This window comes from Ochotona curzoniae, unplaced genomic scaffold, assembly GCF_017591425.1.
Source record: "Ochotona curzoniae isolate NIBS_2020 unplaced genomic scaffold, NIBS_Ocur_1.0 contig_1014, whole genome shotgun sequence".
In the NCBI taxonomy this organism is placed as follows: domain Eukaryota; kingdom Metazoa; phylum Chordata; class Mammalia; order Lagomorpha; family Ochotonidae; genus Ochotona; species Ochotona curzoniae.
This window is the reverse complement of record NW_024464920.1, coordinates 4,168,558-4,196,120: the sequence shown is the minus strand read 5'-3', so window position 1 is coordinate 4,196,120 and position 27,563 is coordinate 4,168,558. Positions and strand designations below refer to the sequence as shown.

General features: G+C 55.6%; 2 protein-coding genes across 7 annotated transcripts; one reads left to right on the top strand and one right to left on the bottom strand.

Annotated features, from left to right (window-relative positions):
- Nucleotides 1-1,821: 1,821 nt before the first annotated feature.
- On the top strand, nt 1,822-16,420 carry ITGB7 (integrin subunit beta 7). 4 transcript variants are annotated; one of them, XM_040979454.1, is made up of 15 exons: nt 1,822-1,904; nt 7,892-8,098; nt 9,891-10,092; nt 10,181-10,351; nt 11,237-11,478; nt 11,674-11,832; nt 12,132-12,227; nt 12,390-12,479; nt 14,008-14,151; nt 14,377-14,570; nt 14,728-14,951; nt 15,124-15,343; nt 15,439-15,647; nt 15,882-16,042; nt 16,233-16,420. In XM_040979454.1, exons 1-15 carry the CDS (start codon nt 1,869-1,871, stop codon nt 16,317-16,319), a joined length of 2,442 nt encoding a protein of 813 aa, XP_040835388.1. In that variant the 5' UTR covers nt 1,822-1,868; the 3' UTR covers nt 16,320-16,420. The 4 variants fall into 4 exon arrangements, with proteins under 4 accessions (XP_040835388.1, XP_040835400.1, XP_040835394.1 ...); XM_040979466.1 differs by lacking the exon at nt 1,822-1,904 and adding an exon at nt 3,486-3,504; XM_040979460.1 differs by lacking the exon at nt 1,822-1,904 and adding an exon at nt 7,316-7,484.
- Nucleotides 16,421-19,787: 3,367 nt separating this feature from the next.
- Nucleotides 19,788-26,629, bottom strand: ZNF740 (zinc finger protein 740). 3 transcript variants are annotated; one of them, XM_040979482.1, is made up of 8 exons: nt 26,552-26,629; nt 25,428-25,730; nt 23,472-23,631; nt 23,168-23,317; nt 22,747-22,836; nt 21,869-21,992; nt 20,709-20,827; nt 19,788-19,950 (listed from the first exon to the last, which is right to left on the bottom strand). In XM_040979482.1, the coding sequence occupies exons 3-8, from the start codon at nt 23,514-23,516 to the stop codon at nt 19,861-19,863; spliced, it is 618 nt and encodes a 205-aa protein (XP_040835416.1). In that variant the 5' UTR covers nt 23,517-23,631; nt 25,428-25,730; nt 26,552-26,629; the 3' UTR covers nt 19,788-19,860. The 3 variants fall into 3 exon arrangements, with proteins under 3 accessions (XP_040835416.1, XP_040835417.1, XP_040835422.1); XM_040979483.1 differs by lacking the exon at nt 23,472-23,631 and having other exon boundaries at nt 22,747-22,872; XM_040979488.1 differs by lacking the exon at nt 23,472-23,631.
- Nucleotides 26,630-27,563: the final 934 nt, after the last annotated feature.

The window sequence follows — 27,563 nt, the reverse complement described above, 5'->3', positions numbered from 1 at the left end:
CCTCCACTGCTTTCCCAGGCCACAAGCAGGGAGCTGGATGGGAAGAGGGGCCACCGGGATTAGAACCGGCGCCCATATGGGATCCCAGGTGTGCAAGGCGAGGACCTTAACCACTTGCGCCACCACGCCGGGCCCAAGGAGGTGTTTTTGTTTTTTAACGGATTTACTTTTATTGTTGAAAGATTTATTTATTTATTTTTGTTTGGAAAGCCAGATATCCAGAGGAAGAGAGAGAAGAAGATCCTCCGTCCATTGATTCACTCCACAAATGGCTGCAATGGCTGGAGCTAAGCTAATTCAAAGCCAGGAGCCAGGAGCTTCTTTGGGGTCTCCTATGCAGGTGCAGGGTCCCAAGGCTTTGGGCCGTCCTTGACTACTTTCCCTGGCTAGGCAGGGAGCTGGCTGGGAAGTGGAGCTGCCAGGATTAGAACCGATGCACATAGGGGATCCCGGGTGCATTCAAGGCAAGGACTTTAACCACTACGCTATCGTGCCGGGACTGGATTTACTTATTTTTGTTTGAAAGGCAGATTTGCAAAGAGAAGGAGAGACAGAGAAAATGATCTACCACCCACTGGTTCACAGTAGCTGAAGCTGAACTGATCCAAAGCCAGGAGCCAGGAGTTCTTCTGGGTCTCCCACACAGGTGCATGGCACCAAGGCCTTGGGCCATCCTCCAGTGCTTTCGCAGGCCACAAATAGGGAACTGGACGGGAAGTGGAGCAGCCAATTGAACCATTGCACTGGGTCCCTTTGTTTGTTTGTTTGTTTTTAAGATTGATTTATTTTTATTGGAAATTCAAATTTACAGAGAGAAGGAGAGACAAGAGAGAAAGATCTTTCATCCACTGGCTCGCTCCCCAACTGGCCACAGTGGTCAAAGATCCCAAACCTGGAGCCAGGAGCCTCTTCCAGGTCTCCCACGCAGGTGCAGGGTCCCAAGGCTTTGGGCCATCCTCGACTGCTTTCCCAGGCCACAAGCAGGGAGCTGGATGGGAAGTGGAACAGCCAGGACATGAACCAGCACCCATAAAGGACCCTGGCACATGCAAGGCGAATGTGCAACCACTAGGCTACTGTGCTGGGTCTATTGTTTTGTTGTTGTTGTTTGTAAGCATTGATTTTTTTGCAAAGCAAAGAGAGAATTTCTCATCAGCTGATTCACTCCCCAACTAGTCAGGTCCTTGGGACTCTAGCTGGGTCTCCCTTGTGGTGGCAGGGAGGTGGATAGGAAGCAGAGCAGCCAGGACTTCAAGTGGTGCTCCAATCTGGGATACGAGACACTGGAGTCTTAGGTGGAGGCTCAACGTGCTGCACTGTGACGTCAACTGTGAGAGACAGGACTTTAACTCCTGCCCCCTCCCTGGGTTCCAGAGCTCGTGCAGTTCAGCACACAGTGACATCTTGGGCCTCAGGTTTTCAGAATGAGCAATAGTCTCTGACTTCCCGCCTCACGGGCGTTGTGGCCACCACATTCCTGCTTCGCACGATGCTTCTTACGTGAGGAAGTTCAGCGAGTGGCTTTGGCGGACCAGCTGTGTGACCTGGAACCAAGTCCTTTAACTTCTCTAATCCTTCCCTCCCTGCACCTGTCAGGGTATTGTCACGGCTCTGGTGAAGTCCTGAGGATTCCTGGCTCACAGGAGCTGTCCTGTGGATTCAAAAGGTGCTTGGGAGGGTTCCCTTCTGGGCCCCTTCATCAGCCCCTCTCTAGGCACCTCGCCTCAATCTGCTCCACCTTCTACATCAGTCACCCCCACCCTACCCCCAAAACCTCCCCCCACCCCAGGGCGTGTCACTTCCTCCTCCGCAGCCTCCTAGATCAGTATACAGAGGCAGCTGCCAGAGGAAGGGCTGGTTCTACACGAATGTACACTTCACCCCTTGAAAAAGAGCGAGCACCTGTGAGTACCAGGGCACCAGCCCGCCTGCCTCCTCCTAGAGCCCACACCCACCTGGTCCTGCCCGCCTGCCTAGGAGAGGAAGGCTTGTTGGGCTCAGCTGCCCAGGGCCTTGCAAAAAGAACCCCAGCTCCTTTCTGCAATCCGTATCCCTGCTCCTGTGGCTTTGTCCTCTCACACTCCTGCCTGCTAATCTGTCTTGCTTTGGCTTCCCGGCGTGGAGGGGAGGAGGGAGGAAGATGGGAGGTGGAGAAGAACGAAGGCTGCCCAAGTGCCCAGGGCTCCAACCAGGTAAGATTCAGCCTCCACCATGCTCATGCCGTGTCCTGCCAGTCAGCACCCCCTCCTCAGGCTCAGGACATTGTGGCCCAGCACCTCCTGGGGGTCCATGCCCAGACTACGAGTTAGAGCAGGCAGGCCAGGTTCCTTTGGGAACTGGAGGAGAGGGGGCCTGTTTTCCAACTGTAAGAGGGAAAGAAGGGTGTGTCTTGGGGTCCCCAAAACATGAGACAGCCATTTGATCCTGGGCAGAGAAGACTGGAGCAATCCCTAAGGAAAAAGAAATGGGATTTGGTGAAGGCCATTGGGGCCAATGGGGAGCAGTCTTTTTTTTTTTTTTTTTAAATGTATTTACCTGAGAGGATGTTCTCACTTCCCAGTTGACTCTTTAAATGTCCACAACGGCCAAGGCTGGTCTGGGCCGAAGCTGGGAGCTGGGAAACTGCATCCCAGGTGTCCCCTGTGGATGGAGACACCGCTATTGCCTACCAGACAGGCCGGCATTCACAAAAAGCCAGGATAGGAGCTGGCACCTCAAGGTGGCACATAGTATCTTAACCAGGCATCTTGGCCACGGGGTTTGATGCCTGTCCCAAGGAGGAGACAACTTTGGTTCTTGATGGGTACCTGGGCTGCAGGAAGAAAAATCCGGGGGTTTATACGGGGTTTATCCGGGGAGTTTGCCAGCCTAGGGTTTTAGGTTGTTGTACAAAGAGGGTTGAAGTGAATGGTTCAGTCATTCTACGGTTAGGAAAAGGGAAGTAAAACAAAGCTGAAGAAGTGGAGACCAGAGAAGGAGCAGAGAGCTACACATGGGATTTTTGACTAGGAACGGGGTGAGGACAGAGGAAAGAAGCAGGTGGCGGCGCATATGTCCCCAAGGACTTGTATGGGAGGAGAGATGGGAAAGGACAGTCCAGGGAGCCCCAGGGTCCCATTTCTGGGAGGTTGATGGGGTAGGAGGGACCCCACCTATGAGAGATGAGTCAAAACCAGGCTTCATGCAGCAGAAAACCTATCCTTCCCTGGCCACAAGCTGCAGAGCGCGCATGGCTGTGGTTACAGCAATGCCGAGCCCTGAGCCAGCCCCTCACCCCAAGGGCGGAGGCTCCCTCCTGTGTGCTGTGCTTGAGGTCACAGGTGGTGGGGAGCAGGGTGGGGTGTGGGGAGTGATGTTTGGCAACTGGGCACCCCACCCTCTTCCGATGCAGACGGCGTCTGGTCCAAAGGTTTCCATCCACTGGTTCACTCCCCAAGTAGTCATAACAGCTGGAAATGAGCTGCTCCAAAGCCAGGAGCCAGGAGCTTCTTCTGGATCTCCCATGTGAGTGCAGGGTCCCAAGGATTTGGCCCATCCTCTGCTGCTTTCCCAAGCCACAAACAGGGAGCTGGATGGAAAGTGGAGCAGCTGGGATAAACTGGCTCCCGTATGGAATACGGGTGTTTGCAAGGCAAGGGTTAGCCAATTGAATCATTGCACCAACCACTACCACACCATTTTTTTTTTTTTAAAGATTTATTTATTTTATTGGAAAGTCAGATTTACACAGAGAAGGAGAGATGGATCTTTGGCCCACTGGTTCACTGCCCAAGTGGTCCCAATGGACAGAGCTGAGCTGATCCAAAGCCAGGAGCCAGGAGCTTCTTTGGGGTCTCCCATGCGGGTGGTGCAGGATCCCAAGGCTTTGGTCCATCCTTTACTGTTTTCCCAGGCTACAAACAGGAAGCAGGATGGGAAATGGAGCAGCTGGGATATGAACCAACAGCACCTATATGGGATCCCAGGGGATGCAAGACATGGATATCAGCCACTAGGCTGTGGTGCCAGGCCAACACACTAACTTTTTCAATAGAAGCTGTCCGTTGATCTGTTACTCCCTAGTTCCCTTTTGTCCACCTGCTCATGGCCGCTCATCTACATCATTTACAGATTTCCCTGCTCTGATCCCCTTACCAGCAGAAGCGTAGACCATCTTGTCCTGCATGAACAATTTTGTGTACTTGGCACATTTTTTTTAAAGATGTATTTATTTTTATTACAAAATCAGAATTGCTTTTGACGGTCCACACGAGATGCCATGGTGTGTCCTGACTACCTTTGCTTGACCCGCTCATCCGTGGGCAGCTGCTGTTTCCCACCTATTCGCTAATAGGAGCATTGCTGTCATGAACATCTGTAGACGGTTATTCTTCAACACTTGTCTCAAGTTTTCTGGAGTGTGCATCCAGGAGCGGATTGACCAGCGTCTGGCAGTCCCATGCTCAGTCGGTTGAAGAACCAATCTGTTTGCCACAGGGGCAGCATCCTTTTTCAGCAGCACCTGTCATGTGGGAAGTCTCCCAACTTTTCCACATCTTGCTCCACACTTATTGCTTTTCATTTCTGTGGGTGTGAAGTGGTGGCTCCTGTGGTTTTGTTTTGCATTTTCCGATGACTCATGATGTTGAGCGTCTTTTCTGCTTTTTGAAGAGTCATTTCTTTATCTGAATGGTAGAGTTACTGGTAGCCAGAGAGAGCCAGGGAGCGCTTTTTTTTTTTTTTTCTAAGATTTATTTCAGATTCTACGGAGGAGAGATAGGGAGGAAGAATTCCATCTGTTGATTCACTCCTGAAGCAGCTGCAATGGCTGGAGCTGCACCTATCTGAAGCCAGGAGCCAGGAGCACTTCCGGGTCTCCTACGCAGGTGCAGGATCCCAAGGCTTTAGGCTGTCCTCGACTGCTTTCCCAGGCCACAAGCAGGAAACTGGATGGGAAGCAGAGCTGCTGGGATTAGAACTGGCACTCCTATGGGATCCTGGCAAGTGCAAGGTGAAGACTTTAACCCTAGGCCACCGTGCTAGGCCCTGAGCCAGGGAGCCTTTGCATCCACTGGTTTATTCCCTTCACATGAGCTGGGCGAGGCCAGTCCAAAGGCTGCAGCCAAGAAGTCCATGTATACCTCCTGTGTGAGCGGCAGGGTTCCAAGCACTTGCTCCACTCTCTGCTGCTTTCCCAGGTGCATGGTGCTGGGGCGGGGGGATGCATCAGAAGCAGAGCGGCTGGAACTCAGCACAGTGTCCATGTGGGACAGAACTTGACCCATTGCACCACAACACACCTTTCTCTCTCTTCTTTTTAAAAGATTTATTTATTTATTATTGCAAAATCATTTATATAAAGAGGGAGAGAGAGAAAGATCTTCTGCCCGATGGATAACTCACTCCCCAAGTGACCGCAATGGCCAGTGCTGTGCCTATCTGAAGCCAGGAGCCAGGAGCTTCTTCCAGATCTCCAATGTGGTGCAGGATCCCAAGGCTTTGGGCTGTCTCGACAGCTTTCCCAGGCTACAGCAGGGAGTTGGATGGGAAGCAGAGCCACTAGGATTAGAACCAGTGCCCTTTTATGGAATCCTGGTGCATTCAAGGCGAGGACTTTAGCCACTAGGCCAACCTCACCGGGCCCTTTTTTCTTTTTCTTCCTTGCTTCTTTCTTTGTTTTTTAAGGTTTATATAGGGTCTGGCACCATGACTCAACAGGCTAATCCTCCATCCTGTAGTGCTAGGGTGCTGGTTTATGTCCCAGCTGCTCCACTTCCTATCCAGCTCCCTGCTTATGGCCTGAGAAAGCAGTAGAGGATGGCTCAAGTTGCTGAACCCCTGCCCATTTGGGAGATCCAGAAGAGCTCCTGGTTCCTGGCTACGGATTGGCTCTGCTCTGGCCCTTGTGGTCATTTGGAGAGTGAACCACGGAGTGGAACATCTGTGTGTGTCTCCTCTCTCTAGATCTGGTTCATGTCCCATATGCTCCACTTCCCATCCAGCTCCCTGCTTGTGGCCTGGAAAAGCAGTAGAGGATGGCCCTACTTACTGGGACCCTGCACTCATGTGGGAGATCCGGAAGAAGCTCCTGGCTTTGGGACAGCTCTGCTCTGGCCATTGTGGCCATTTGGGGAGTGAACCAGCAGATGAAAATCTCTCTCTCTCCTTTTCAGTCAATCGATCAATCAATCTTTAATATGAAGATTTAACTTTTTAAAAAAAGATTTATTTATTTTTATTGGAAAGGCAGATATACAGAGAGGAGGAGAGACAGAGAGAAAGATCTGTCTGATGGTTTACTCCCCAAGTGACTGCAGCGGCCGGTGCCGGGCCAATCCGAAGCCAGGAGCAAGGAGCTTTTCTGAGTCTCCCACACGGGTTCAGGGTCCCAAGGCTTTCGGCCATCCTCGGCTGCTTTCCCAGGCCATAAGCAGGGAACTGGATGGGAAGCAGGGCTGCTGGGACCAGAACCGGTGACCACATGGGATCCTGGTGTGTTCAAGGCAAGGACTTTAACCACTACGCTATTGTGCCGGGCCCAAGATTTAACTTTTGAGTGGTGGGCATTTAGCCTAGCAATTAGGTTGCCCCCATCTTAGAGCCTGTATTCTACTGCTAGTTTTGATTCCTGACCCCAACTTCTTACTGATGCACACCTGGGGAAATAACAGTAATGATTCATGTAACTGAGAGACCTGACGAGCGTTCCCCGTTCTTGGCTTCTGCCCCATCTTGGCCCTCTTCAGCTTTTGTAGGTATTTTGAGAATGAGACAGCAGATGAGAAATTCTCTCTTTATTTGTCTTTCTGCTACTCAAATAAATAAGCACCTTAAAAGCAAGTACTTGGGGTTGTGTGGTAGCCCATCAGGCTACTCTTCAACCTACTAGCACTGGCATCCCATTTGGGTGCCAGTTTATGCCCTGGCTGCTGCTGCTCCTCTCCTCTCCTCTCCTCTCCTCTCCTCTCCTCTCCTCTCCTCTCCTCTCCTCTCCTCTCTTCCCCTCCCCTCCCCTCCTCTCCCCTCTCCTCTTTTCTCTCTTTCCCTCCCTCCTTCCCTCCCTCCCTTCCTTCCTTCTTTCATTTTTAGATTTATTTATTTTTATTGGAAAGGCGGATATACAGAGAGGAAGAGAGACACAGAGAAAGATCTTCCATCTACTGGCTCACTCCCCAAATGACTGCAGCGGCTGGAGCTGCGCCAATCTGAAGCCCGGAACCAAAAACCTCTTCCAGGTCTCCCACATGGGTGCAGGGTCCCAAAGCTTTGGGCTGTCCTCGACTGCCTTGCCAGGCCATAAGCAGGAAGCTGGATGGGAAGTGGAGCAGCCAGGATTAGAACCAGCGCCCATATGGGATTCTGGCGCATTCATGGCGACGACCTTAGCCTCTAGGCCACCCCACCATGTCCGCCAGGTTATTTTTTCAACCCCTTCGCTTCACAGATGTGTGAGCTGAGGCCCAGCGGTACAGTCTGACTTGCTACACTGTCAATGAGGGACCAAGGTATAAGACTAGAAGACTAGAACCCTGAACTTGGCTTTCTTCTTGGCTTTTGCTTCCACTAGGGCCTGGAGTCCCTGGACTCTCTGAAGTCCAAGACCTGGGAGCAGCAGCCTTTGGGGCTGCCAGGACAAGGTTCCAGACCTCTTCCCAGCCAGTCCATTCCTCTGCGGGGTGGGGTGTGTGTTCAGATTTTCACGGAAGCCTCTCCCCTCCATCTGCTGAGATGTCCCTGCCCCCAACTTTGGAGAAACTGCTGAATACACAGGGTGGAAGTGAAAGTACAGAGAAAGGACAATGCAGAGTCAGGCTAGAGTCTTCAGGGCAGCTACCACAAGTTTAGCAGTGTGAGAGTTTGGAGTCGTCCTTGAGGTCCCACGCCTGTCCCCCACTTTCCTGTCTCCTCACAGGCCATGATGGCTGTGTCGGTGGTCCTTATCTCCCTGCTGGCCTTGAGCATGGGTGAGAGAGACTTGGACGCCGAGATCCCCGCTGCAGGGGACATCTCAGAATGGGGACAGGATCCCGCCTCTTCCTTGCATGGATCCTGCCGGCCAGCTCCCTCCTGCGAGAAATGCATTCGCTCTCACCCTAGCTGCGCGTGGTGCAAATATCTGGTAAAGAGGCGCTTGTGGCCTTGGGACCCTGTGTGTGTGTGTGTGTGTGTGTGTGTGTGTGTGTGTGTGTGTGTGTGTGTGATGCAGCCTGGAAGCAGGTGGACTGTGTACATGCAGCTGAGTGTGTTCACACAGGACTCCACTGTGTGGTGTGGGCATGTGTGTGCAGACATATATGTTTCATATGTGTGTGTGACTGTGTCTATTCTGTGTGCGTGCACAGAGATGCGTAGTTGTGAATGTGCAGGAAGTCTGGTCTCGTAGATAGAGAGGGGACCCGGTAGGCACAATGGACATGGGTGAGACACTGTGTCAGCTACACCCACCAGGTCGCCACTCCAGAACACCCTAGATGGGGTGGCTTAGCAGCAGGAATGGACTTCTCTGGGGAGGGGGTCTCCTCCCAGGGTGGTAGTGCCGGAGGCCATTGTCCCCCTGACACCAATGACACCAAACCCATCATGAGGGCCTGGTTATGTAAAAGACTCAACTCCAGATACCATCATGCTGAAGGGGAAAAGACTTTAATGCAGGAATTAAACCGGCGTGTTGAGGTACCGGGTGCTGGGGTCAGGAGAGACAGAGCTCAGGCCAGAGCAGAAATGGAGGGGCTGAATTTCGGGGTCTGTGTTGGAAGGTGCAGGTCCTTAGGTTCCTGGGCCCATGGGGGTGGGACTGCAGGCAAGCTTGGTGGGCGAAGACAGGCTGTTAAAGGGACAGGGCTTCTGGAGAGGCAGCGAAACCAGCGACACAAGGCCTGGGGGAGGGGGGGAGGGTTTAAAACCGGTTGTCTCCTAGCAAGATGGAGAGTTAGATTATTTCAGATGCCCAGAGAAGTCCTGAGGGCAGGAACCCCAGGAGTAGAGTACTGGAATTGAATGATCCGGACAAGGGCCCCTAGTGAAGCTGGGAAGAGAAGGACTCTAATTTGGCGCCATGCAGGAAGCACACACGGGGTGCAGAGTCCTGCTTGGACAGTCTCATTCTGTGTGTGCCTCCTCCCTGCGGACCACAGGCTCGCGCCGTGGCCCCCCTCCCAGCTGAGAAGCCTCTCTAACCATTTCCTTCCCCTGTGGCCTCCTAGTCTGTCCCTAGGTTACCAGACAGTGTGTGTGTGTGTGTGTGTGTGTGTGTGTGTGTGTGTGTGTGTGTGTGTGTGTGTGGTGTGTTTGGGGGAGGAGATGTCTCCTCTTTGGTGGTCCCCAACCCACCTTTCTGTTTCCTTTGAGGGTGTGTAGGAGAGGCTCCCCACTTTTCTCACCCCCAGATTAAAAAAAAAAAAAAAGACTTACTGGAAAGGTCTATGGAGATAAGGAGACAGACGTTCTGTCCACCTGTTCACTCCCCAAGCAGCCACAAAACCGGACCCCAGCTGATCCCAAGCTGGGAACCAAGAGCTTCTTCTGGGTTTCCCAAATGGGTGGCAGGGGTCCAAGGATTTGAGTCTTTATTGCTGTTTTCCCAAGCACATTAGCAGGGAGCTGGATGGGGAAGTGGAGCAGCCCGGATTGGAACTGGCGCCCAGGAAGGCAACTTTATATGCTCTGCCCTAGTTCTGGGCTCAAGGCTCCCCACTTTTAAGCGGAAACGAAGGTCCCCCAGCTCTCCCCAGGAAGTCTGTGGCCCCAGAAAGTGGGGAAGGGCAGCAAAGGGGGCGCTGCTATAGGAAGTGGGATTCTGATAAGAAAGAAGGGACCTGAGTTCAAGGGAGCTGTGGAAAGGGGAAGCCAGCAGAAATTCCGGGGTGGCGGGGTTTAACTGCTGGTCGCACACACCTTACCTTGCGCTCCAGAACTTTACGGCCTCGGGAGAAGCGGAGACGCGGCGCTGCGCACCGCGCGAGGAGCTGCTGGCGCGGGGCTGCCCGCCGCACGAGCTGGAGGAGCCGCACGGCCGGCAGGAGGTGCTGCAGGACTGGCCGCTCAGCCACGGCATGCACGGCGAGGGGACCACCCAGCTGGCGCCGCAACGCGTGCGGCTCACGCTGCGGCCGGGTGAGTGAGCGGGGAGGCCCAGGCGGGGTGCGGGGTCGGGAGGCTCCAATGCTTTCCGCTGACCCGCGTGTACCTCCCTGGGTCCCAGGGGAGCCCCAGAAGTTTCAGGTGCGCTTCCAGCGTGTCCAGGGCTACCCAGTGGACTTGTACTACCTGATGGACTTAAGCTACTCCATGAAGGATGACCTGGAGCGCGTGCGCCAGCTTGGTCACTCCCTGTTGATTCAGCTACAAAAAGTCACCCAGTCCGTGCGCATTGGTAAGCCGGGTGCCACCCCTACGCCGCTGCCAGCCCTTGCCTTGGCCAAGGTCCCTGGGCTCACCAGCGCTGCAGCTGACCCTCTCCCACGGCATTTGTTGTTGTTGTGTTGTTTTTGAGAGGAGGGAGGGAGAGAAAGACAAGTGGAAAAGAGAGACCGACCTACCTGCTGGTTCACTTCTCAAATGCCCACAACAGCTGAGACTGGGCCAGGTTGAAGCCAGGAGCTCCATCCAGAGACTCGCTCACGGGTGGCTGGGACTCCCAGGGTTTGAACCATCACCTGCTGCCTCCCAGGCTATGCATCAGCAGGGAGTTGGATGGGAAGTAAGGCAGCAGTGAGCCCGTACCAGGCATTCAGGTAAAGGCAGCAGTGCCCACAAACATCTGGGCAGCCCCAAGCAGCCGGCTTCAACTCACTGTGTGCTATAATGCCTGCTCCCCTGCTCATCATCAGGAGCTAGGTTATTTATTTTTTAAATTTATTTTTGTTGGAAAACCTAGCCAGTTCACAAATTCCTGGCATCTCTCCCCAGGAACCCCTTATGCTTCAGGAGCCACTAAGTACAGGGATACGGCGGGCAGACAGCTGCCCAGGGTCGCCAGCCTGCACACTACCCTGATGCTGCTTGGCTCTCAGAGACCGTCAAGTTACCACTGTCCCGGGCTCCTCTCTCCAGGCCCCGCTCGTCCTTTCCTCACGCTGTTACCGCATCCACACCCTAGCCGCCTTCCCTAGCTAGCTAGGGAGCAGCCTTTCTACCCGCATGACATTCCTTTGCAGTCTGCAGTCTCCTCCGCCCACTACTTGTCTGAGCCAGTAGCGTCTCAGGGTGCTGGGTCCTCGTCCTCCGAGGATTCAGCCCTCTGTGTCTGCCCTCCCAGGTTTTGGCTCGTTCGTGGACAAGACGGTGCTGCCCTTCGTGAGCACGGTGCCTGCCAAGCTGCGCCACCCTTGCCCCAGCCGCCTGGAGCGCTGCCAGCCGCCCTTCAGCTTTCATCACGTGCTGCCCCTCACCGACGACGCCGAGGCCTTCGAGCGCGAGGTCGGACGCCAGAGCGTGTCCGGCAACCTGGACTCGCCCGAAGGCGGCTTCGATGCCATTCTGCAGGCTGCGCTCTGCCAGGTGAGGAGGTGGGCCGGGGCCGGGCGGCCGGCCGCTAGGGGGCGGGAGCGCGTGCACTGCGCTGCAGACGGAATGGGGAGGGAGGGTGGCCCAGGTGCCACTCCTCCCAGTCCCTGTGCTGCGCCTGTGTAAGGATCGCCTGGCGGATGCTCAGCCTCACGACTCTCCCCTGACTCCCCACTTGGCCCGCTCCAGGAGCAGATAGGCTGGAGGAACGTGTCCCGGCTGCTCGTGTTCACTTCCGACGACACGTTCCACACTGCGGGGGACGGCAAGCTGGGCGGCATCTTTGCGCCCAGCGATGGTCACTGCCACTTGGACAGCAACGGCCTGTACAGTCGCAGCCCCGAGTTTGTGAGTCGCTGCTCTCAGTCCTGTCCCGCCCCTGCCAGAGCCCCACTTTCTGTTCTCCCCCACCACTCAGCTCCTCCTCCTCACTGGTGACCCTCACCAGTGGTCTTTCCTAGTAGTCCCTTCCCGTGCATATATGTACCCCTGCTGGCCTGTGTGTCTCCCGGTGCCATACCTGCTTCCTCCTCTTTGCCAAGCTGCTGGGGCACCTCTGGCAGGTGAAACTGTCCTGCCCCACTCCCAGATGTAGGACTCCTTGGGCTGAAGGCACCTTCTCACCTCATGCCTGCTTCCTGCCCCAGGACTATCCCTCCGTGGGGCAGGTGGCCCAGGCCCTCTCTGCAGCCAACATCCAGCCCATCTTTGCCGTCACCAGCGCCACACTGCCAGTCTACCAGGTGAGAGTTGGCTGGAGGTTGCCCACCCCATCCGGAGACTCTCAACTCCCCCAAAGGCTCTTTCTGTACCTACTCTGTGCCCTCCGCCCAGACCCCTGTTTCCCTCTAGCCATGATCCTCCCCCTCAATCTCCACCATTTCCTTTACCTCCCCACAACCCAGGAGCTAAGCAAGCTGATCCCCAAGTCAGCAGTGGGAGTGCTGAGTGAGGATTCCAGCAACGTGGTGCAGCTCATCATGGATGCCTACAATGTGAGGGGCCGAGCAGAGAGGGTGCTGAGGGTGGGCTCAGGGCACAGGGATGCACTGGTGTGTGTGTGGGGGGCGCTAAGAGGGGCTAGCAGCTTTGGGTCTAACAAAGCCACAACACCCACCAAAGGTTCACACATGGCTGCCACTGATGGTTCACACCTCCCCTCTCCCCTTTGGGCATCTTGAGGGTGACTCGTGTAGAACATGATGCCCTGCTCCAGGCAAGGAAGGATGTGAGCTTCACTGGGCTAGGAGTCCCTGCTAACCCCTGTCCTGGGCACACGCACCGCGAGCTGCCTCACTGAAGCCCTTCCTGTCATCAACTCTATTTATAGACAAGGAATTGGGCTCATGCAGGCTAAGTCGCTTGTCCAATTCACATAGACAATAAATACAAGGGCTGGCCGGTGCCTAGTCTGTGCTTAAAACAAACAACCAGTTGTGAGGTCGAAAGCCTGTTGTCACTACACTTTGTTTTGAAGATTTATTTATTTAACTTGAAAGTCAGAGTTACAGAGAGAGGGATAGACAAAAAGATCTTCTATCTGGTTCACTCCGCAAGTGGCCGCAACAGCCAGAGCAGAGCTGATCCAAAGCCAGGAGCCAGGAGCTTCTTCCGGTTCTCCCACACAGATGCATTCTCTACTTTATTTCTCAGGCCATAACCAGGGAGCAAAATAGGGAAGTGGAACAGCCAGGACTTGATCCAGCGACCATATGAGCTGCTGGCATGGCAGAGGATGGATTAGCTTGCTACGCCTCTGTGCTCGCCCCTGTCACTAAGTTTATAATTTGGGTAGAACCCTACAGGTAGAAGGAACTATAGATAGCCTTAAGTTCTTCCTGAGTTTAAGACCTAACTAGATTGTAAGCTGCTTTTTTTTTTTTAAGATTTATTTCTTTTTATTGCAAAGTCAGAAATACAGAGAGGAGGAGAGACAGAGAGAAAGAGCTTCCATCTGTTCACTCCCCCAGTGACTGCAATGTCCGGAGCTGAGCCAATCCAAAGCCAGGAGCCAGGAGTTTACTCCGGGTCTCCCACGTGGGTGCAGGGTCCCAAGGCTTTGGGTCACCCTCAGCTGCTTTCCCAGGCCACAAGCAGGGAGCGGGATGGGAAGTGGAGCTGCTGGGATTAGAACCGGTGCCCATATCCCGGTGTGTTCAAGGCGAGGACTTTAGCCGCTAGGCTATCATGCTGGGCTTTATTATTATAATATTATTATTATTACTATTTTAAGATTTATTTATTGAAAGGTAGAATGACATGAAGGAAACCAATCTGCTGGTTTATGTCTCAAATGGCTGCAGCCAGCCTGGGCTGGTCCAGACCAAAGCCAGGAATGAGGCTGGCAGGGGCTGAAGGACTTGCGCTCTCTTCAGCTATCTTCTGCTCCAAGGCATGTATGTTAGCATGGAGCTAGATGGAAACGGAAAGGCCAGGGCTGTGGCTGAACTGAGCCTGGCTGGAGACAGTGGAAGCTGTGACTGGGGTCCTTCCTTCATGTGAGGGTGCCCTCTCTTCTGGCAGAGCCTGTCGTCCACCGTGACCCTGGAACACTCGTCCCTCCCTCCTGGGATCCACATCTCTTATGAATCCCATTGTGGGGATCCTAAGGCAGACGGTGAGGCTGGCCCCCGGGGACAGTGCAGCCATGTGCGAGTCAACCAGATGGTGAGAGGCGGCCCACCAGGCTCAAGGGTGGCAGTGGAGTTGGGTTGGGGAGCTGGGGCAGGGGGAGTGGTTTCAAAGAGTGGGACATCGACACCTGCCACAGGAACAGGTGGGAGAGCCCTGAGAATAGGATGGCTCCCTCTACTGTTCGTGCAGGTGTAAAGTTCTGGACCCTGAGTGGGCGCAGTGTAGCCTGATTTTTTGCCCCACTGTCCCTGCCTTCAGGTCAATTTCTGGGTCACCCTGCAAGCCTCCCGCTGCCTCTCAGAGCCTCACTTCCTGAAGCTCCGAGCCCTTGGCTTCTCAGAGGAGCTGACTGTGGAACTGCACACCCTGTGTGACTGCAACTGCAGCGACACCCAGCCCAGGGCTCCGCACTGCAGTGAGGGCCAGGGGGACCTGCAATGCGGAGTGTGCCGGTGAGGGCCTCCTTTCCCCTCCAACCACCTGTGGTATTCACTGCTGAGTTGCCTATCTCTCTCCTGCTCTCCCGACTACTTGGGCTGAGGGTCTGTGGAGGAGTCAGGTCAGGGATGCTTAGGTCCCCCTCCTCCACCTTCTCCTGTTCTCTCCCAGGTGCGCCCCTGGCCGCCTTGGACGGCTCTGTGAGTGCTCTGAGGCTGAGCTCTCCTCTCTGGACCTGGAATCTGGCTGCCGGGCCCCCAATGGGACAGGACCCCTGTGCAGTGGGAAGGGGCGATGCCAGTGTGGACGCTGCACGTGCACTGGCCAGAGCTCTGGGCGTCTTTGCGAGTGTGATGATGCTAGCTGCGAGCGGCATGAGGGCGTCCTCTGTGGAGGTACCTGGGGGTTTGGAGGTGGGCAGGGGCAAGCAGGGTCTTCCTAAGGGTACCAGACTCTCTGGGCACCGAGGCCAGTGCTACTATAGTGCTGGGCTTGGAGGTTTTGCCTGGCAAACCTGTGGTGCCCAACTCAATTGTGTGTGTGATCTTGTGTGTGCCTCTGCTGCAGGTTTTGGCCGCTGCCAGTGTGGGGTGTGTCACTGTCATGCCAACCGCACAGGCAGAGCATGCGAGTGCAGTGGGGACACAGATAACTGTGTCGGCCCTGAGGGCCAACTGTGCAGTGGCCACGGAAGCTGCAAATGCAACCGCTGCCAGTGCTTGGATGGCTATTATGGCACCCTGTGTGACCAGTGTCCAGGCTGCAAGACCCCGTGTGAGAGACACAGGTGAGGCTGCAGGGCTTGCCTAGCCAGCTGAGACCCTCTTGTCTCCCCACGGAGGGTCCCCGTTCAGCTGCTGACTCACTGGCACCCATGGACAGGGACTGCGCCGAGTGCAGCGTCTTTGGGACCGGCCCCCTGGCGTCTAACTGCAGCACAGCTTGTGCCCATGCCAATGTGACGCTAGCTGAGACACCCAACTTGGATGATGGCTGGTGCAAAGAGAAGACCCTTGACAACCAGCTGTTCTTCTTCCTGGTGGAGAATGAGGCTGGGGGTAGTGTCACTCTGCGAGTGAGACCCCAACAGAGTAAGTGGGCTAGGCAGCCACAGCCAGACATGCCAGGCGGTGCCTCATTCCTGGCACGGTGGAGGCGTGTGTACCAAAGGCAGGGTGGGTGAAGCAGCTGGTGAAGGCCTTAGGCCTTGGACAGTGAGGACAACCTTGGACCTTGCTGGTCTCTCTGCATTTAGTGCCTGAGGGGCTTGGGGAGCCTGTTGATCTTGCTCTGTGCCCCAGAAGTCTGTTCTGTTTCCCTCCCAGAGAGCACAGACCACACGCAGGCCATTGTGTTCAGCTGCGTGGGGGGCATCGTGGTGGTGGGACTGGTGTTGGTGTTGGCCTATCGGGTCTCGGTTGAAATCTATGACCGCCGTGAGTTTAGTCGCTTTGAGAAAGAGCGACAGCAACTCAACTGGAACAAGGTGAGGGGGATGCCTCTCACCCACCTGGGAGGGCTTGTCTTGGGTGGGTCCCCCCACAACTCCCAATCCCTTCCACGAACACCTAGGACTCTGCTCAAGTTCTAGGTTGGCCTTTTATGGGGTGGGTGGGGGCAGGCAGGGGCAGGCTGGCCTCCGCCTCATTGTTTGGGTTCTTTCCACCCACTCCCAGGACAACAATCCTCTCTACCAAAGCGCCATTACCACAACCGTGAACCCGTTCTACCAGGAGGCCGAGAAGACCCCTTTGCGCAGGTAGCCAGGGCCAGACCCACAGCAGCCTGCCCACTTCTCGGAGTGGCTTCCGACATGACTGTTGCTTCTGGTGCCTCACAATCTGCAATAAAGAGCCTTACCTCACCCCACAGCTGTCATTCTGCAGAACGTGGCCAAGGCCAAAGTGGCTCATTTAGTTTGGGTTGCCTCTTGCCACCTGAGGGTGGGGAGGGTCTCCACCTAGACTGTGGGCAACACCTAGCTATGCTGGCACAGGTCCCCCTTGCTTGGCAGAGCCAGCCTCATCTCGTTCTGTCCAGCTGTGTATGCCATCTGGCCTACTTCCCCTTCTACTCAGTTCTCCGTGGGAGCAGGGAGGCTGTCACAGAGCAGACGGTTAAGTGGTAGCTTGTGCTGTCAGCGTCCTGTATAGGAGTGCTAGTGTAAGTCCTGGCTGCTCCGCTTCTGAACCAGTTCCCTGCTCAAGTGCCAGGCACAAAGAGGAGCACACGCCCCAAGTACTTAGGCCCCCGCCGCTCAGGAGGCAGACCAGCAAGGAATTCCAGGTTCCTTCCTGGCTTGGGCCTGCTTGTTGTAGCCACGCAGCGAGTGAAGATTCCATTCTGTGTTTCCCCTTTAAACACACACACACACACACACACACACACACACACACACACACACACACACACACACACACAATGATAGGATATTGCAGTGTGGTTGCTCTCGGGGGTGGGAGGGGAAGGGAAGAAGAACCACACAAACCACACTGCCTCCCCGTCAGCAAAGACAACTGCCCAAGGAGAGAGCTATGTAGAAAAGCCCCCACTTGTTTATTTAAATATCCTAAATATATCACGAAGGAACATACACTGCACTTTAATGGTAAAAAGATACAAGTTTATAACATCTTATAAAAACTACCATTTAAAAGTGATCTTGTTCATTTGATATTCCCCTCCCAAATAGCAAAATAAGTATATTAAAAAAAAAAAAAAACAACAAAAACCCAGAGGGTGGGGCACTGAAGGGTGACACCCTAGGGCTACAGTGGGGGGCCCGTCCAGGGAGGCTCCACTCACGGAACCCTCCAGTGCCATGCCATGGGGCACAGTAGCTACGTGATGACAAGAGGCTGCTGGGGGCTGGAGGCGAGGGGTGCTGGGGAGGGCAGGGCATGGGGCAGTAGTCCATCCAAGAGCTGGCACTACTTTTTCCCAGGAGCTCTCCCTTCCGCCCAATTTCACCTCTTGGTCTGACAGCTGCCCTGTCTCCATCCCCTCACTCCCAATATACCTGAGGTGTTTTTCCAGTGCTAAGTCCCACCCTTGGCCAAGAAAGGGTGGGCATGGGACCCTGGAGCCTTCTCCTGGTTCCCTGGGATGTGAGTGGGGCTCCTGGGCCTTCTGGGGGCCCATCACTCCTTTGTTTCTCCCTCCTATGCGCTCAGTGCCCCTAAAACATCTGCACTGAAGCGGCCGCTCAGTGAGTCCCGCCCCAGCGCTGGCAGAGGAGCTCTGGAGCAGTTGCGTGCAGACTTGAGCAGAGGCCCTCCAACACCAGGCAGGGAGCCCACGCCTGCAGGGAGCTGGGCCACACTCTCAGGATGCTCTCCACAACCCCCCTCCCCAACAGCGGGGCTCCCAGTTAGCAGGGAGTGAGATCTTCCATCTGCAAAGCACTGTTGGGAGGCCAGTCCCTGGACCTGCCTGGAGGTGATGGAAACAGCCCGGGCTTGCATGCAGAAAGACGGCCTGAGTGCAGGGAGCACAGCACACAGACCTGTGGGTGGAGTGCCAGCATGTGGCAGCAGATCCTGTCCAGCGCCTCCTCAGGACCTGTCTAAAGCACCACCTGCCCTGGGCCCAGGAGCCAGCAGGTGGTTGCGGGGCAGTGCCAGCTCACTTGTGGAGGTGGTTGCACACTCCCCACTCAACCCTGGGGCCAGATTCTGCGTTGCCATGACAACTGTTGCCCACACAGGTCAGGGCTGAGCATGGGGAAGGTCAACCAAACCCCAGAACCTCTGTAAGGATCCTTCTTTAACAGGGACGAAGTGGGCTTTTAATTTCATCTTAAAAACGTCACAATCACATCCCCTGGCTTAGGTGAGAAATACCCTTACTGTTACCTGTGTGTTAATTCAATCTTGACAAAGCCCTAGGGTCCCTTAAAGAGAGTCCCCCAGCTCCTGCCAGGACATCAAGCACCCTTCAGATGTGGGGAGGAGGAGGGGTGCTCATGCGCCCCTAAGCTGAGGGCCAGAGAAGGGTCTGGCTCAGTAACAGGCCCTCTCCTCCAAGCATACAAACATGAGCATTCACAAACTACATACAGACACACACCTGATCGCTTTTTTGGGGGTGCACAGGGTGGTGATGGTGGAGCACAGGGGAGCAAAGCATGGCTGAAAATGAAGCTTCCCAAGGCTCTGCCCTCAGTCCCTTCTCTGTGGGTAGGGAAGGGCCGGGCATCAAGGGGGGGAGCCACGGTCATGCTCTTTGGAGCTGAAGGCCATACCCCTGTGACTTCTACCTGAATACAGTGATAGGACTCGGGCAAGGGGACAGCTCCTGCCACTCAACAGCCATGTTGGGGGACCCGGGTTCCTCCGCTTCTTGGACAGCTGCAAGCCTACTTGGGCCTAGGCTCAGGTTTCTCCCAGGCAGGCACAGAGAGACGGAACCCACTCGACGGCCACGACCTCCAGCTCAGCGTCTGGCTGGCTTAGGTCATTGATGGCAGCGAGGAAGCCTCACATTTTCTCCCAGGACCACTCGCCCAGCGAGACGGAAAGGGTGTCACAGGTCCCGCTCTCATCCAAGTTCCCTCCAGAAGGCACTTGAGCTGACCCCACAGTAGAAGCAGGGTGGCACAGCCAGCAAGCAGCCCCGGGGCACAGTGCTGGCTCCTCCCTCTTCCTGGATCCAGCCCACCTGCTCTGCCCCCTGCCTTCCCTCGGGTCTCTACAGTGTATGCATGAGAAGGCCAGTAAGCTCAGCTGCCATCCCTGATCCTAATCTTCCTCCATGAGGAACTGAGGTGCAGGGCTGTGAAATATTGAGGATTTACTGCAACTAAAAACTCCACTGTGGGGAAACCTGGGCCAGCCCGGGGCCCTGCTCCGGCCAGGGCTGTAGGCCTCCACGTTGCCTGCATCCACAGTTGAACCTGCTGAAATTGCTTTTGGATAAACAAAAAGAACAGAACGAACAAATCCCCATTCCCGAGTCTTTTCTGGTTCAGCTGCCAGCTGGAGTCCGAGGTGGTGAGAGCCACACTTCCTGCTTGGTCCTGTACCTTGAGTCCCCATCTCCAGCCTCCGCCAGGGGGGCAGGGACTAGCTCCGCCACCCAGGAATGCTGCAAGGAACTTCCCCGAGATACTCATAGTCTCAGACTATTTACAGAGCTCAGGCTCTGGGGCCACTGTCCCCTGATCCACGCTTCTGCTCTCCTGGGTCCGCTCCTTCAGGAGGGGGACTGGTTCAGATCGGGTGGTGGTGGGACCATCAGACCAGAGGGGGATACACTCATCAGTAGATGCTTCTGGCCACTCCCACCACCCAGGGCCCCTTGCGCCTAGAGAGAAAACTGCCCGTCGGAGGTCTTGGACTGGCACCCTTGGCACATCCGTTTGTGTCTGAGTAATCGATCTGTCCGAGAAAAACACTGAGAAGAAAGGCAGGGTAAGTGCCTAGGAGAGAGATTGAGCCCCCTCTTAGCTAGTGCCTTTCCCACACAGAAGGGAAGGGCCATGGTAGATGTCCCCTCAGCACATGCGCAAGCAGCAGGAACAGCGGCCAAGGGTGCAGGCTTTGAGCCCTGGCTCTACCCCTTGGCAGCTGTGTAGGCTTTGGCAGGCGACCTGCCAGTCCTGAATCTCATTATCTGGAACCTGGGGCTGCAAGCCCTCCTCAGAACAGCTGCTCCATTTGTAGGGACTTACTGGTCTCCAGCCCCAGGTAGCGATGGGGCTGAGGGTGGAGGGCAGAATCCCAGGAGCAGGCCCTGGCCCTCCAGGAGTTCTCATTGCAGGGTGTGCTGAGGCAATGCATGAGTGCGGAGCAATGGCTGGGAGCCAGCAGATTACCTGGGAAGTGCCTGCCTTTATCAGCTCCCATCTCTTGTTCCAGTCTTGTTTTGGCTGGGGCATTTACACTCTCAGCAGACCAGACCTCCAGGGCAAAGATTTTATCTTTTCCTAGCTAAGTCCACCAACTCTGAAGTTGGACTGGCTCCTGGACTTGGCCCTGTCCTTAGGGAATAAGGAGGACACAGCTTCCTTTAGGAACCGCTCTCACCGTGCTCAAGGAAGCAGTGATTATTTTGCTAATCCTCCGCTGTGATCAGCTGCCTGGGGCCAGGGACCTGGGCTACAGTGAGCGCTGCCTGGCGGCTGGAAGGAGCAGTTGAGATGCGAGCCTTACCTGGTGACACCGTTCACACTGGTAAGGCTTCTCGCCACTGTGCACGCGCTTGTGACGTTCCAGATGGTACTTCTGGATGAAGCGCATGTTGCATACGTCACACTCAAATGGCTTTTCACCTGGTGCGGGGGACAGAGCTGCATGTCAGGAATTGCAGAGGGTAGACTAGCACTCTAGTCACTGACACTTTTTCGACAGTGGGTAGACCCCCAAGTTGCTACAGATGGGCAGGTGTCTGCAAAGCTTCTGGTCTTAGTGACAGCCAACCCCCTAACTGTGCAATTCTCTTCCTTATTCACTCACTACCTTTCTTCACTTCTAATACTTCCCCTTAAAAAAAAAAAAAAAAAAAAGCCCAGGGGCCAACGCAGTGCTATCGCAGGCTAATCCTCTCTGTGGCCCAAAATCCCATAGCCCAGTTCTTGTCCTGCCTGGTCCACCCCGCCATCCAGTTCCCTACTGGTAGCCTAGGAAAGCAGTGGAGGATGGCACCACATGGGAGACCTGGAAGAAGCTCCTGGCTACTGGCTTTGGCTTGGCCCAGCTCTGGCCACTATGGCCTTCTGGGGAGTGAACCAGCAGATGATAGATCTGTCTATTACAAGTAAAATAATAAATCTTAAAAAAAAAACAAAAAGCCTTCTCCTGAGATCTACCTTCTGTCTAATGATCACATGGGTTTTATTTTTATTAGAAAGTCAGATATACAGAGAGGAGGAGAAACAGACAAGAAGATCTTCCATCCACTTATTCACTCCTAAAGTAGCTGCAACAGCCAGAGCTGAGCCCATCCAAAGCCAGGAACCCGGAGCTTCTTCCGGGTCTCCCATGCGGGTGCAGGGTCCCAAAGCTTTGGGCCATCCTCAACTGCTTTCCCAGGCCACAAGCAGGGAGCTGGATGGGAAGTGGAGCTGCCGGGATTAGAACCGGTGCCCATATAGAATCCTGGTGCGTGCAAGGTGAGTACTTTAGCCATTACGCTACTGCACTGGGCCCAATCACATGGATTTTCACCTTGGTAATATATGAAACCTTATGCTATCTCAAACATACTTGAGGGACAAGAGACAATTCAATAAAGGAAACAGAAGCCCACCGGAGCCACACAGAGAATGTCAGCTCTTCACGCCTTTCTACTCCAGCGACAACAGAAAACTTACCAGTGTGAATCAGGATGTGCCTCTTGAGGTGGTAACTGCTCCTAAAGGCTCCGAAGCAGTGTTCACAAGTAAAATTTTTGGGAATCTTGACTTGAAACGAACCATTTTGTTCCACTACCACCACCTGGGGCAACAAAACGCAAGTGTAAGGCTCTCCTCTTCCCGGAGGGGCCGCATGCCTCCAGCCCACCCTTGGCTGGTGAACAGAGATCCTCTCAGATGCCTACAGCACGAGGAGTTCAGAGACCCTTTGGGGAAGGAAGTGGAACGGGTAACCTCTGCTGTGGGGAGGGCACGGTGGTGTGTGCAGCTGGTTAAGCCGCCACTTGGGGTAACTGCATCACACCCTGAGATGCTAGGGATTGAGTCTCCAGTCGACTTCCAATCCCGCTGTCTCCTGTTACACACTCCGGGTGGCAGCAGGGCAAATTCTTGGGTCTCTGCTGCCACTCACATAGAGAATCCAGACGGAGGCCGAGGCTTCTGGCTTCGACCTGGCCTAGTTCTGGATCTCGTGAGCACTGGAGGAGTGAACCAGTGAATGGAGATCTGATCTGTCTCCAATTCTCTCTAATAAATACACCAGTGGGGTGGGGTGCTGGTGATGAGAGGAAGCTGTCTCTGTTTTCAAATCCAACCCTCGACCACGAACTTGACCTGACCTGAACTTGACCTGCCTTGGCCACAGGATCTCATGCTCTCTCACCGGGCCCAAGGATGCTTCCGTGAAGGTAGAGGTCAATTCCCAAAGCCGCCTTGTGATGGAACTGGGGGGACCCTGGCTCTGAGGGCACAAAGCACCTAGGTGGGGTTCTAGGCTTAGCCATGGTGGGTAGGAAGAGGGTTGTACCAGTTTGGGGGACCACCCCATTACCTGCCTTTTTAACAGTCTTTTTCGAATGAGAGGCCTCGGCCAGGCTATCATCATCTTTGCGGTTCCGGGACTTCTCACTGTCTTTCCGATGGCCCTTTGAAAACAAATCAAACTTCAACTCACAGTCCATCTTGAAACACCAGACGAGGAGACCAGAGCTGCTTTCTGAGGGCTCCTGAGGGTAAACCACGTGCCCCAGAGGCTTGGGAAAAAGCACCGACTACTTCCTCGCCCTGTACTTGGGTCAGGAGGGGTCACAGGTACACACACCTCTTCCCTGGCTCTCTGACATATCCACACTCATTCATCCCCCTGGCCCCATGGCCCTGATTTAGGGAGCACTGAGGAAGCAGAGCTTAGCGCCTCCTGGCAGAGGGCTCGGGCCACCCATCCCCCAGGCGCCACGATGGACTCCAGCGCTGTACCTGACTCGAGCACCTCAGCACATCGGGGCTACCTGCCCGCTCGCCAGTCCCGGCCTGCTTGCTGGCAATCTGGCTCAGCATCATCTTCTTGCTGGCTGCGGTAGGGACCAAACTCACACCTGCTAGGCCTTCACAAGCCAGGAGACTTGCCTAAGTTGAAAGGAGATGAGGTGTCAGGTCACCTGGCAGAGCAGGGCAGAAATAGGCCGCCCTCCTCGACAGAGCTGCCTTTCCACCTGCTACACGGCGCCACGTGCTTCTCCCTCGCTGCCCGACCTCGCTTCCTAGTGGAGTCCGCCCTCACCTGTCTCACCCGGAACCGCCTGCTCATTCTGTCATCCCTCAGCATCTGAACACGCAGCGCGGCAATGATCACGCACTCTGGGCATGTCTGTCGTCAGCACGGGGCCAGGCACGGCGTGCGTGGCGGGGTCTCACTCGGCGGGTCTTTTCTAAGTTCTCAGCTGTGAGGGGGTAGGAGGGTCTGTCCGGCTGACACATTCAAAGCAGAGAGCTCAGGGCAGCTCTGCTGTCCGCACTCAATGCCCCTCTGCTGCTGAGCCCACTCCTGAGGGGCAGATCTCACTGTGACCAATCATACATTCTATCAGCATTTTTCAGATTAAAAAAAAAAAATTGTTCCCCGAGTGCTGTCAATTATAGCAGACATACAAAGTAAATCACCTAGAAACACGTAGGGATCTAACACAGTTTCCCTTGACCCCTCCCCTGGGCCATTCACGGGTGTGCACATATGTCCACCTGTCTTCAAATTCCCTACACCATTTAAACAGTTTCTTTTCACTGTTACATTTTCCAAACTGCTTAGCCCCCATTACAGAATATGCTTTTCTTACTGAAAAAAAAAATGTGTAACAAACAGTTGGTCAAGTAAACTCCCAAATTCATACAGCTGCCTTTCGGATGAGCAGCATACTGTGGCACCCCTTCTTCCATGTGCAAGGACACTGGGGAGACCCAGGTTCAGAGTCAAACACCTCCGCTCCGGCATGAGTGCCGTGTGACATTGGGCAGAGCCCCTGCCTTTCACAGCCTCCATTTCCTTATATGAAAAACACCTCTCCTGGCAGCGTCAGTTACACATGAACCGCCTGGTGATGCCCACCATGCCTGGGGCTGGGGAAGAGTGCATGTGGCACTGAGATCTGGGTTACAAGAGGAGGACACAGAACAGAAGGCGCATGGGAACGAGGAGGCTGTGTGCTCCCACGGGGCTGCAGGAAAGCCAGCTATGGCTGGAGTCAGGCTGCCCGCCTGGACAGGCCGCCAGGCAGGATCCCTGGGAGGAAGTGGGATGCGCTCTGGCGGGGGGTACAAGCAGCTTCTCTTCCCATCTGCTGTCTGGCCACTCCCTCTCCAGTGGAGCCCCCACAACGCCTCTGTGGCTCGGAGTGGTCTTGGAGGCGTCCCCATTCCCTGGAGAGTCAAGTCTAACTGCTTCCTGAGGCATAACAACTTCCTCCAGTCACCCTCTGTTAACTTCTCCAGGAAACAACTTCCTCCCACCCCTCATTCCATCTCCTCAACTGGTCCCATTTAAGCCCTTTCCTCCTGGCCACCCACCCTCTCCCTGGTCTCCCATGCCTCTTAAGTCCTGCCCATGATTTCCCCTAACCAGATGCCCTTCTCTGCTTGCCTGGCTAGCCAAACACTGGCCACCTTTTGAGCTTCGACATTCCCTTGCAGGTGGGAGCATCGGCCTCGCCTCTTGCCATGTGCGCACACATCTATTATGGCACTTTCCTGCACATTTACAACCTCAGCCCCAGCGTGAGGTGCTGCGAATGTAAAACCCCCGAGCGGACTGTCTCTGCAACCCCTTCCCCCTGGAAGCTTTCTGGGGACAAGGATCATTTTTCATCTTTGTCTTCCTAACACCACGCCTTGCATGTAATACGGGCTCAACAAATTCCTGTTGGAAAACAAGAACAACTCTCCCCACCCACCCCAACAAACACAGCATTCACCAGACCACTCACTCCCTTATGTTCCTCAGGCACCTGATATACCAGAGGTAGACTGAGTCAGTGCAGGTTCCAGAATGTTCCAGCAGCACCCGTGACCAGAAGCTCCCTGCAGGCAGGAGCTTGTGGCCTCTCTCTCTTCCTTGCTTTAGAACTGCCCCTGGTGCCTAACATACAGCTGGGCTTCCTGGGTTCAGACAGTGTGTGGACTAGGGTGGCCTTCCACTGGAGGAAGACTCCAGAGCATTTTTTTTTCTTTCTTTCTTTTTTTTTACCTGAGCCATGCTGGATATTCAACGCAACCCCAAGTTCAGGCGTTCCCCGATCCAGCTTTCCCGAAGACACTTCACCCAAGCACTGCGACAGCTCCCTGTTGGCCCTTCGGTCCTGCTGCCATACTGAATTGCCTTTGTCTTCACACAGAAGCACACGTCCTCCAAGAGGGTAGATGGGTGTCCCCAGAACCCCTGGGGCCTCTCTCTGGGTCCTGCCTTTTGTCTGGAGGAGAAGAGGGTCTGCCAGTCCCGGTTTTCCAGTTGAATTGTCTCGATCAAGTTTTCCAACTGCTTCTTGGAAACCTGAAACCAGACCGGGCGGGTGAGCGCATATCAGGAAGGACCAACGTGCGCCTGGGCGCATTCTGCCAAGCTAGCCAGGGGGCAGGGGCTGGCTTTCCAGGTCAGAAGAGAATCCGGTCTCTTTGGCAAGGAGGGGTGGCCACGGGAGGAAAAGTTAACTGGGGCCTGCTTGGGAAGGAACTCTGCCAGCCAGGGCAACGGCTCGGGTCTGCCCACTTGGAAGGGTTGGGAAGCAAGGGGGCGGAGAGCCTTTGGGTTTTTTTTTTTTCCTTTCTTTTGGGCCAAGTGGGCGCGCCCGCACATCCTTGTACTTTAAAGAGGCGGCCAGATTGGGGTGGACGAAAGATCAGGAGCCACCTCCGGGGACGCTGGACGGGCAGAAACCCACCGCAGTGCCAGACACGGCCGTGCTCCTCAAGGTACGGGAAAGTGGCTAAGGAGGTGGAGGGCACCCAGGTCCGGCGTGGCGTGGGGCTGCACGCTCCCCCTCCGATCCTTCCTCCCTCCAAACCGGCCCGGCTGCAGGCAGCCTTTGCTGCAGAAATCGGGTGGAGGGCGGGCGAGCGCGGCCGGAGCGCCCGGTGCGTGCTCGTGCCCGCAGTGCGCCCCTCTGCCCCGGGCCAGGGGCGCGCACAAGGGAAGACTAGGGGTGCCGTGCGCCGTAACGAGCTCGAGGAGTGCCCCTGCGCTGCACCCCGAAACCGGAGCGTTCCCCTCCCTCCGCCACGCGCCCCTCCCCTCCCCCTCCGCGCGCGGCGCCCCACGGGCCTGCGAGCTCCCAGGCGCTGCCGGGTGCCCTGCGCCACGCCGCGCGCTCCTACCTGCCGGGCGCGGCCTCCCCACGGCGCGCGGCGCCTCCGCCAGGCCCCTGCACACCCTGCCAAGCCCCGCGGCCGCCGCCGCCGCCGCCGCCGCCCCCGCCGGGACCTAGGCAAGTTTACAAACACCAACCCGGGGCGCGTTTCCCCGGAAGCACTTCCTCCTCTCCACCCCCGGCCTCGCCACCGAGCAGCCACATCTACTTCCGGGCACGGAAGGCTCTGGGACCAGGCCGGGCCGGGGGGGGGGGGAGGAGGGGACGCCCCGAAAGGCGGGGCGAGGGGGTGAAGCTGACAAGGCTGGTGAGGCTGGCGAGGTGACAAAGCTGGCGAGGAGGCAGGGCCGGCAGGACCGACGCGCTAGAGGATGGAAGGGGAGCAGGCCCTGGCCGGGGCGCGCGCGTGCGCCCTGGCGCGGGGAGAGGAAGCCGTCACCGCCATCTTGATTGAGGGCAAGGAACCAGGGTTCTCTGTATGAAATTCCAATTTGGGGGAGCTTGTTGAGTTGGCATAGACTCTGAAGAAATGCTCGCGGACGTTCTCCCAGACAGAAGCCGAAAATGGTTCCAACACGCGGGCCGAGGCTGTGTGGGCCCCGGCTGCCCGTCGCGGGCTTGTCAGTCGTGGCCTGGAGTTGACCTTTTGGGCGTCCTTGTGTCCTGTACACGATCTATAGCCTCGAAGTGGGTGCCTTTCTCGGGCATTTCTTAACACCTCGAGACCCTGGAAAGGCCGGAGGCGCAGCTCTCCTTTCACCGCCTCACCGACTCCCTGCCTAGTGAAGGCTCCAGGATGCCCCCTCAGGGAGGGAGACTCAATCACTCCCAAGGGCCTTCAAATTCTAGTCCTGGCTCTGGCTAGGGGTGGCACTGTCCTTGGAAAGGAAGTCCTCCCATTCCCTGGAGCCCCCATTGCTGCCTTCGGGGCTTTCAGCTTGTGAACTGAAGGAGTGACAGCGAAAGAACAAGATCTTAATGATGCAAAAGGTTATTGAAGGCAACTTCCTTGTGAGCTT

Bases quoted from the DNA above. Each gene is read 5' to 3' on its own strand.
- ITGB7 (XM_040979454.1), top strand. From the start codon at position 1,869: ATGTACACTTCACCCCTTGAAAAAGAGCGAGCACCT. The intron at 14,152-14,376 runs GTGAGAGGCGGC...CCCTGCCTTCAG, and splicing joins ATGTGCGAGTCAACCAGATG to GTCAATTTCTGGGTCACCCT. The intron at 15,344-15,438 runs GTGAGGCTGCAG...ACCCATGGACAG, and splicing joins ACCCCGTGTGAGAGACACAG to GGACTGCGCCGAGTGCAGCG.
- ZNF740 (XM_040979482.1), bottom strand. From the start codon at position 23,516: ATGCTGAGGGATGACAGAATGAGCAGGCGGTTCCGGGTGAGACAG. The intron at 21,993-22,746 runs GCAGGTAATGGG...TTGTTGCCCCAG, and splicing joins CGAAAAAGACTGTTAAAAAG to GTGGTGGTAGTGGAACAAAA. The intron at 19,951-20,708 runs GTAAGGCTCGCA...CTTTCTTCTCAG, and splicing joins AGTGTGAACGGTGTCACCAG to TGTTTTTCTCGGACAGATCG.